This window comes from Toxoplasma gondii, chromosome X (assembly GCF_000006565.2).
Source record: "Toxoplasma gondii ME49 chromosome X, whole genome shotgun sequence".
In the NCBI taxonomy this organism is placed as follows: Eukaryota; Apicomplexa; class Conoidasida; order Eucoccidiorida; family Sarcocystidae; genus Toxoplasma; species Toxoplasma gondii.
Window position 1 is genome coordinate 5,639,666 of NC_031478.1, and position 9,868 is coordinate 5,649,533.

The 9,868-nt window shown below is 49.9% G+C and overlaps 1 protein-coding gene across 1 annotated transcript; it reads left to right on the forward strand.

Moving 5' to 3' along the window:
* Positions 1–251: 251 nt before the first annotated feature.
* On the forward strand, positions 252–9,598 carry TGME49_236980 (AMP-binding enzyme domain-containing protein; the record flags this gene model as incomplete). Its single annotated transcript, XM_018780477.1, has 12 exons — positions 252–892; positions 1,147–1,253; positions 1,728–1,907; positions 2,221–2,619; positions 2,936–3,203; positions 3,641–3,793; positions 4,082–4,178; positions 4,638–5,030; positions 5,328–6,294; positions 6,765–6,903; positions 7,201–7,334; positions 7,519–9,598. The coding sequence occupies exons 1-12, from the start codon at positions 782–784 to the stop codon at positions 9,596–9,598; spliced, it is 5,028 nt and encodes a 1,675-aa protein (XP_018635778.1). The 5' UTR covers positions 252–781.
* Between the last annotated feature and the right edge of the window lie 270 nt (positions 9,599–9,868).

Consider the following 9,868-nt stretch of genomic DNA (forward strand, 5'->3'; position numbering starts at 1 on the left):
TCACTTTGTACCCTCTTCGAAGGCTAAATCTAGGCGTACGTGCTTGCTGGTCTGTGAGGCATGGCATAATCGGAGAGGTTCTGTTTCTCCGACGACATCAAGCGTTCTCCCAGCGCAGGAGACTGGGTGCATGCGGAGATAGACGTGGCTCCATGCATGTTTTCGGAAACAATGGACCACGCTAATACCAACTTACGGGGGGAACGACACCCAAGGACCCTGTTTTCGAACACCAGAGCTTCGACAGACTTGCCCCGAGCATCTGGTTCTTCCATTTCCTATCTGCTTCAAGCGACCCCGCGAAAGCTGTCTCGTTGCGTGTGCCCATGTTTGAAGTCGACAAACGCTGTCCAGCATTGCTAGACCCGTGATAATGCAAACATATTCATTTGGCATGTATTCCAATGCTGATTGTAATCGTAAAGGGCACTTGTCTCGGTTTCTATTCCGAGGCAACTCAACGTCGTCCTCAGGAGTGTCTGACATCAGACAGTCAGGTGGCACAGTCGAACCTACCGGGGAGACGAACCACCAAGAGTGAGAGACGTGAGTGAGTGGGCAGACTTTTCCCTTTTTTGTCAACTACGAAATTACATTACGCTGACCGGCCTGTTTTCCTGGTGGAAAATTACCGAACATCCCCTCGGCAAAAGCTGTGCTCCTACCTCTGGTTGAAAAAGAGGCAACGGGGGACTGCCCTTCTAAACAAACCCTGCATACGCCATAATTTGAATGGGCTTAAGCCCAGCGTGTTCATCTGGACTCCACATTTATTATAAACATGGCGAACGCGGAGAAACTCGTAAAACTTCACGGCCTGTGGTTCCGCTCTTTGTGGAAGTGGGCCGAGAAGATACCACATGAAGACGCTGTCATTTGGCTTGACGAGAATGTGAGACAGCACTGGAATTACGCGGACCGGCCGATGTCTGGGCTCCAATAGAAGACGCTGCTGGAGCGAGTTGTACATACGTAGGGAGCGGTGCTCACAACTGGCGTGACAGTTCTTAGCCTTTGTTTGGAGAGAGCGGATGCTGAAGCATCGAATTCTGGACTCCTACCAGTGTAGCCACACGAGTGTAATAGATTGCCTGACAAATATTATTGTCTTGCTGAATACAATGTTGCCTTCCTCCTGTTCCATAGGGTTCAAAAGCCGCATCATTAACGTATCAAAAACTGCGACGGGAGGCCCTGATAATCGCCACCTGCTTGCGGCAAGTCCATTGTCAGCCAGGAGATCGAGCAATTCTGTAAGAGCAGAGGTGGAGTACGACAAGAAGGCTTGCTAGACTGCTCAGCACACGAACACATTCCAATGCAAAACCACCATCAAAGACCGTTTTTCTAATAACAAACAGAAGATGCAGCCCAAGAATGCAGTGCACGCTACATGATGGGTTGCAAGCCGTACTCAGACGCAAAGACACGCAAAAGTTAGGAGCTATTTTCTGTCACCCTCAGGTGCTCGGTCTCCTTAGAAATGTGAGCTTTCAATTTGCTAAATGGAGACGTTCGCCGATGAACCACCAGAACCACTGTAGCACTAGTCTCACAGATCACTTTCGGCTCGCTCAGTGTCTGTTGTTTGTCGTTGTTTGAAGCCGTCTAGGATTATCCAGCGAAAATTTCGTTCGTTACATTGCGTACCACTGGCTTGTCACCGTCCGTGATTTGTCGTTGCATTTTGCTCTCCTGGAGCATTTAATGGTCCACGATTTTTGCAGATGTTATCCTCCGTCGGTCAGCTTCGTGCCCGCCTTCCTTGGTTGTCAAATATGTGGGCTTACTGCCGTGCCGGTCTACCCACCTGGAAGTAATGACAGAGACTCGGACAGCATCCAAAGAATAGTGGCCATGGTGAAGACTACAAGGCCGTCGGTTGTGCTGAGTTCATCTCCACTCAGGTAATGATTCGTGCTATACCGTATAGAGAATACGATATGCCTCTTTCCTCTACTTCTGCGACAGTTTTACTTCAAAACGATTCGGATGCCAGCCGTTCATTGTTCGTTGCTGCAAACTGTGGAAGAATTCATGAACAAGGAGAGGATTAAAAAGTTGGCGGTCATGTTGACCTGCAGGTGCCCCCTAGTCGTTCGTAGTGCTAAGAAGATGCTTTGCTATCTCTTCAAACACGGCTGCTTCACACCAGCTATCCTATATGATTTCCAGTCGCAACAACAATATACGCGTGTCTTCCTTTCAAATATAAACCAGGTATTTTCTGAAAGAAGTATTTCCGGGTGCTGCCGCCCGTTGCGTGAGCGATATACGGTGGATATTCACTGACGAGCTGCCCGACCACGTCGAAGCCGGATCAGCGTTCGAGTTGGACTCGTTGGATATCAAATCCGAGACGCCAGCTTTCATCCAGTTCTCGTCAGGAAGCACCGGAAACCCCAAGGGGTGCGTGGTAACGCACATGGCCCTACTGCACAACATCCATCTGAACTGGCGGATGTGTGGGGCTTTCCACCCGGGCACCGAAGAGAGCTTATACGATCTACCAGTTGAATCATACGCTGAATTCACCGAAAAATACCAGAAGCATCTCGTGGCCACCTGGGGTCACCGGCTACGTTCCTTTTCGTGGTTGCCGGTGACACATGATATGGGGTGAGTGCGAATGTTCTGCAAGGATCACTCACGCTTGAAGGAATTTTTGACTCATTCAGGGGGCGAGAGAAACAGGTCCGCTGCCCGCTGCCCCCCTCTGTTAGGGGAGAATCACATTGACAGTTCAATGACTAACGGCTTCATCAGTTAAGGGGGACTTCTTGCACTGACGGTAGTCTATGGCACCTTAAGGAACGCGGGACTGTCTACACACTGTGTGCTTTGTTGTTTGTATTCCAGACGGGGGAATTCAGCCAGCAGGAGTTTTGCATCCAGTTCCTTGATACAAACCACACCTGAGTTGTGTCATCTTCAGGCTCGTCGGAATGTTGTGCGTCCCGTTGTTTTTCGGATGCACTGCCTTTTTCATGTCTCCTATCGACTTCGTGAGAGCACCCCATAGCTGGCTAGGGGGGATGAGCAAGTTCGGCTGTTCCTTCACAGCTGCGCCAGATTTCGCGTACGCTCTAGCAGCTAGAAAAGTTCCTGATGATCTGGTGTTGGAATTGAATTTTGAGAAAATTCTGGCATGCGTGAACGGTGCCGAACCTATTAGACCAGCAACAATTGAAGCATTTCTGCAGGTACGGTGCAGCATGAGCCGTCGCACACCTGTTCTTTCTCAACACCGTCTATCGCAATATTTGCTGCATGCGACACTCACGCCCAGATGGCAATGGGGTAGTAGCGTCCCAAAGGGAGACACTTTGGCGTCTCAGGAAGCATGTTTGCTCCACTCTCATGGTTGGTCCATGGTTTTTCCAGCAGCTGCTCTGACCGGCGGAGGCTGGTTGCTGGTTACATTCAAGCCAGAGAAACAGTGTCTGTAAAACAGTTGCACTCTGTTGGTCTGCATGTCGTCAGGCTCTGTACTACCACGTAACCCTCCCAGTGATATTTGGGGATGATAGGTGGACAAGTGAACGCCCACAGCAAAGTGAATAAAAGATATCTTCGACGGAGTCAGGCAGACACATATGCGGATGCACCTTTTGATCCCCCTGTTTTATCGTGTCTACAGAAGTTCGCTCCCGCTGGATTCCAGCCATGGATGATGAGTCCGGCATATGGCCTTGCCGAACACACAGTAGGGGTTACAGGACGTGGTTCCGAAGGGAGGAAGCCTATGAGTCCGAAGATCATTGAAGTCAACAACGAAAAGGTGGCACAGGGGGTAAGTCGCGCGCAAAAGGGGCCGGATTTTACGTAGGCAGAATGCTTAGTTTGTGGGTCCGCGAGCTACACATTTTGGAGACGCTTGGCATGAAGGAAGGAATTTAAAGTGTCGCCTGGGGTGCATCCTGCTTGGAAGCTAACGCTGAACCGCCCTCACCATCGCCGGTGTTTCCTTTATCGGTAGCAATGAGCAGGGATAGACTGTCGCTTTTCGGACTGTTATTGTTGGTATGAATCTGCTGTTGGATGGTGGTGATGCTTTGATCTCTTCTTCGTTTCTTCCCAGGATACGGTAGAACTTTTCAAGCGTAGCGGAAAGCAAGAGAACGAAATGCGCACCAAGCTCATTGTCGGATGTGGAATTCCTCACGAAGACGTTATTGGTAAGTCCACATGATCCTATCTCTCTGTAAGCACTTTTGCCACTTTCAAGAGCACCGCATCTACCAGCCGACTTCTTGTCTGCTCCGTGCTTCGCTGCTAGATGGCAACACACGCATCTGCCAGTTGAGAGAACGATCGGCGGATGGACACCGCGCGCTGCATTTATAACAGCATACATCCACTGGTGTTTCTATAGGATATCTGAGGAAGGAACTTTTCTATATCTTTCAGTGATTCCAGCTCGAGACCGTGACAGCAACGCCTAGTGTGGCTATTCTATCATAGAGACTGATCGCATAGTTGCGACTGATTAAAGCGCCAGACCAAACCACATATTTCCCCAGCAGCACCAAGAGCAGTCAGTGAGGCTTTACTGTGAATCTGCTTTTATAATACATTGCAAGTGGTTTTTTCTGTTTCTCCAAGTGCTGTGAGACTCTTGTTTTCCCTGGGCGCAGTGAAGATTGTAGACCCAAGGTTGTTGCAAGAGCTGTCGGAGTGGCAAGTTGGCGAGGTATGGGTCAGTTCTCCCAGCGCGGCTTCAGGCTACTTTGGTTCTCCAGTGGAGACGGCGTCAACGTTCAACCTGCACCTCAACACAGCTGATGGAGCCACCCGTGGAGACAGGAGTTTTCTTCGTACCGGAGACCTTGGCTTTCTCGGTGACGGCGAGCTCTTCATTACTGGTCGTCTCAAAGATGTTGTCATTCTTCGAGGTTGTAATTACTACCCTCAGGATATCGAGGAAGCTGTCGAACGATGCGATTCAGTACGCAAGGGAGGAGTTATGGCTTTTTCTATCAGTACCACCGATGACGCTGAAGGGTTGGGAGTGGCGGCGGAAATTCAGAGTAAGACTTCTCTCAACCCGTTCGCTGGCCTAGCACTAGCCGTGTATCCGGGCATAGCTCCCATTACATTTGACGATAGAATCCTACGAATGTTGGCGAACCGTGAGTCTCATGCAATCGGAGACGAAAAGATTTACAAAATCAGCGGCTCTCGACATCGTCTGTCCGGCTGACGTCAGCAGTCCACGTACACTAATGGATTAGGAATACATAAATGCTGCATCACGCAAAGAACACTGCATACAGTGGCGGATACGCTTACCTGTTGAGTGTGACTGTAATTTGTGTATGAAACAGAGGGTTCGGAGAAACCAGCGAAGTTGAAGCTGATATACGCTGACATCGTTCGGACTGTGAACAAGGTTCTTCACCTGCCCCTACAACGACTTTGGCTTCTCAGGGCTGGTTCCTTGCCCAAAACAACAAGTGGCAAACCTAGACGATCAGAAGCGAGAAGGCGGCTGCTTCAGGCAGAGCGCTGTGATGACATTTTATATTCATACACACGAAATCTCAGCCATTCCGGACACCTGCCCTTCCGGCCAGGCACCTTTGAACTCGATATGGAACAAAAGCAAGAAGACTCAGCGAGCACATCCAAAAGTGAGGTTAACAAGTCACTCGTTGAGTCACTTTCCACCGCTAAGGGTGCTAGGCACACCGATGATGGTTTTATATTCACGAATGGACAACAGAATTTGCATGAGGCCAAAAAGGACCAACATGGAACGTCAGACTCTACCTTGGCCGAACCGGTGTCCAATGCGATCTTGGATCCGATAACCAGGGTCACAGACGCACTACTTGTCACTGCAGATGGCACGTCAGTACACAAGGATGAAGAGGAACTGTCGCTGGTGGCAGAATGTTTCGCTTGTGTGACCGGCGTCGAGAAGTCTTGCTTGCGGCCGGATACGCCTTTCCTCTCACTCGGGTTAGACTCGCTCACGGCAGTTGAGCTGGCTAACGAAATTCAGCGAAGGATGAAACAGCCTGTAGAGCCTTTTGAGCTCTTCGAATTTGCTGACCTCCGCAGCCTGGCCCTATACCTAAGGAATAAGAAACTCGATCACGGAAAAGATGCACGAGGTCGACAAACAAAGTCCAGCCCCGAACGCTCACTAGGAATTGTTCAAGTACAGCGGCCGAGCGTGTTTGTCACAGGTGTGGCGTGTGCGCTGCCGGGCTCCTGCCAGACGCCTGACAAGCTATGGGAGATCCTAGACGCGGGGATTGACTGCGTTGGGCCAATTCCACCGAACAGGTGAGTTGCACATCACAGCACTCCCCTTAGGTCAAACTCAATCGATCTGCTTCAATTTTCCGTTTTCAGTCTCCTGGTGCGGCTGTAGGTCGTCACTGTCGGCGTTGCAGCGCACAACAACATACCCTGCCTCCGTGGTTTGTTCCTTCGAAGGAAGCTGGCGTACAGAACGACTGACAAATAGCTTCTGCACCTGATAGGCATCATCGCTGAAACAAAGAGCAGTTTCTACGACTTTCTGCACCGAAAGAGGCCGAGATGTTTGAGCCACATGAGGTGTTATTCAAGCAGCTGGATTCTGGAGCGTGTAATATCTGTCACAGATATCCCTCCGGAAAGAAGTGATAGTACTCACCTTGTCTCAAAGTACATAACAAGTTGAGTTGAAACGGCGATCGTAATGAAAAGATGGAAGTGGCGACGTACATGCCTATTTTTTAGCGATGAACTGGTGCGTATTGCTACGTCAGGAACTTCTGCGCTTCGCAGAACTTCGCAGTCATCGGGGAGCCCCGAACTGCCAATGCTTCATTTTGCGTCACAGAGGGAGGCTTCCTGGACGATGTGGACCTCTTCGATAATTCCTCTTTCGGAATACCTGACGCCGAGGTGATCATTTTGCTGATGTCCGAATCGGATATTTTCGTAGCTACAAGCTACCCTATCAGCAAAAGGGGCTGACTCTCGGGATATATATTCACCGGATCGGAAAAACAATGGGAAGTATGTTCTGTAGGTCTACTCTTGAATGCCTTCAGCTCTTTACGTCGCCTATATACTCGGAGGAAATTCCCTTTGTAGTTTGCCATGGAAAACTTGCGACGCGATGACATGAAAAAAGACAAGAGCCGCGGGAAACCTCCCGGTGAATGGAACAACCTCTTATACGTGCATCAATGTTTGCAGGCTATGACGATGGATCCGCAGCAACGGCTACTGTTGATGAAGGCGGTAGAGGCACTCCATGCAGCTGGAATGGCTACGATTGATTCAAGATCTGCCCCCATTGCGACATTCGTTGGTTGCTGCTCCACTGATTGGTGAGAATCGACGTAGTTCCTTCTGTCCAAAGTAGACGCAGTCTCCTCGAATGCCAACTAATGCAGCATGAATCCCATTGAGTGATAATACAAAAGTAACATGTGGACCTTGCAGCAGTGAAGTCACGCTGTTGTGGGGAACGAGGCCGTGAAATACGGCGAACATGCGTTGTGTCTTTGTCAGGCAGAGAATGAACCTTGGCGAACAAATTCAGAGTTTCTCTGCCACAAGTCACTCGGCCAGCATGCTCTCCAACCGTCTGTCGTACACTCTCGGATTGACGGGTGCATCGATCACAGTGGATACCGCCTGCTCGTCGTCGTTGACCGCCTTGCATTGTGCCATGCAAGAGCTACAGCACCGGCATGTGCCATGCCACACAGCAGTTGTGGCCACTGTGAACTTGCTGCTGACCACCGACGTGACGCTGGCATTTGCGCGAGCAGGTTTTCTGTCTCCAACGTACAGATGCAAGACTTTCGACGACGCTGCTGATGGTTTCGTTCGAAGCGAAGGTGTCGTCGTCTTTGTGTTGCAAACTGATGTTTCCGAAACGCCCACACCCAGTTTCAAAAACCAACAAGAAGACAACGAAGGTGGTCAAGGCGAATGTGGGACCAGGATCCCTGCTTCTGGTTACCTTTGCCGCATACTAGCTTCGACGGTCGTCCATGGAGGTAAAACAGGCAGTGTCACAGCACCGTCAGGATCTTCCCAAGAACTCCTATACAAACAGACCTTCGCCTGCGCCCAGGTCCCTCCAAGGGCGGTGGACTTAGTCGAGACCCATGGGACAGGCACGCGATTGGGAGATCCGATTGAAATCAGCGCTTTATGCAACAGTTTTGCTCCCGACATGGAAACGCGAAAACACCGACTGGTGCTGGGAGCTTTAAAGACCAACCTTGGCCACTTGGAAGGAGCCTCTGGCCTCGCTGGGCTGTTGAAATCAGTACTTTGCCTTAATCGACAGCGAGTCCCACCAAATTTGCACCTTAGAAAGCTCAACCGTTTCATTGACTTCAGGAGTTTGCCGGTGTTACTGCCTACCAAGACAGTACCGTTGCCAGCTTCGTCGTCGGAGACAAAGGAGGCTGTTGCGCTTGTGACTTCTTTGGGTTTTGGTGGAACATATGCGCAGGTGGCTGTTCAGGTGCCGTCTACCACCGGTAATGAGATGTTGCTCCGAAACCAAGAACCGGTGCAGTGGAACAAAAAATGTTTCGACGTTGGCAAACTAGTTTCACAAAGCAATTCTTTTCAATCCGCAGTTAGCCACAATGACACGAAAGGGCCATGCTTTTGGGAAGTGGGTTGGGAGTTTCTGCTCGAGTTTGACAGCATTACGCTGACGTTGCCTACTCTTCCTGAACAGGCTCCTCCCGCGAAGTGGCTCGTCCTCACTTCCCCCAAGGCACAGCAGAGCTTCCGCAAGTTCTCTGTGAATATTTTTCTGCCTGGTATCCGAATGACATTTGCTTGCCTGGAAGAACTGAAGGCACCCGAGCATTTGGAGGCAATTCTGAAAGCCGAGACCTGGACAGCAATCGTCTCTACGTATACCACAGAGACTGGAAGTTGTATGACAGACTCGAGTGACCTCATTGGTAGAACGCTTCAGATCCTCCAAACGTACGGTCAAATGGCCAGTCAATCTGCTGTTTTGCCACGGATTCTCTTTTTGACTCAGGGATGTTTTCAAGTTGGAGCCGCTGCCTCTCTCTTGAGGGCTTCTCCGTATAATGCTGGTATTATTGGATTTGTTCGTGCTTGTCGCTTGGAGATTGAAAGCCTCTCAGGCCGGAAAGCGCCTATCTATTTAATAGACTTCGCGGCAAACGGCACACTAACAGAAACGCTTAGCGCAGTATCGAAGCTGCTGGGTATGATTGACATTCGCAACGTTGACGAGACAGAGTTTGCAATCTGTGGAAAGCGCGTTTTTGCTCCTCGTCTGCTCCCCCTTCATCTTGGCCTTGAAGAAATCCTCCCTGCTTACGACCATTACATGGATCTAACCAAGAAGGCTGATGAAAGTCCCGCTGGCACTGCCAAATTCCCACGTCTCGTTGAGCCAGCCAACAAGGCTTGCCGCGTACGCCTCTTAGCTCTATGCCTTGATGAGATATTCCCTATAGAAGCAATATCACCCGCAAGTAAGGCTTTTGAACTAGGGGAGTCGCGTCCATGTACTTTACCCTATGGTTACCGCAACCGCCGCCAAAAAGCCTTCTTGTACCAAATGGAACGAGCGTTCGTATAGTCACAGACGGATACGTTATGAATTACCTCTCTGTTGGCTGAATCGCAACAAAGCAAATGTCTATTTTAATCAGAAACGACTTGGACAGTCCACGTGTGTATTTATTGAAGTAATTTTAAAGCTTGCTGTCAGATTTATCTTGCCTGCATGCTTCAAAAAGAAGATGAACGCAGCACCACCTTCAACAGCACGTGAAAATCGTCCCTTGTATTCGGCACTGTCAGACTTGAAGGGTTTAGCTTTCTTATGTTGTGCTCCAGGTCCAGATAA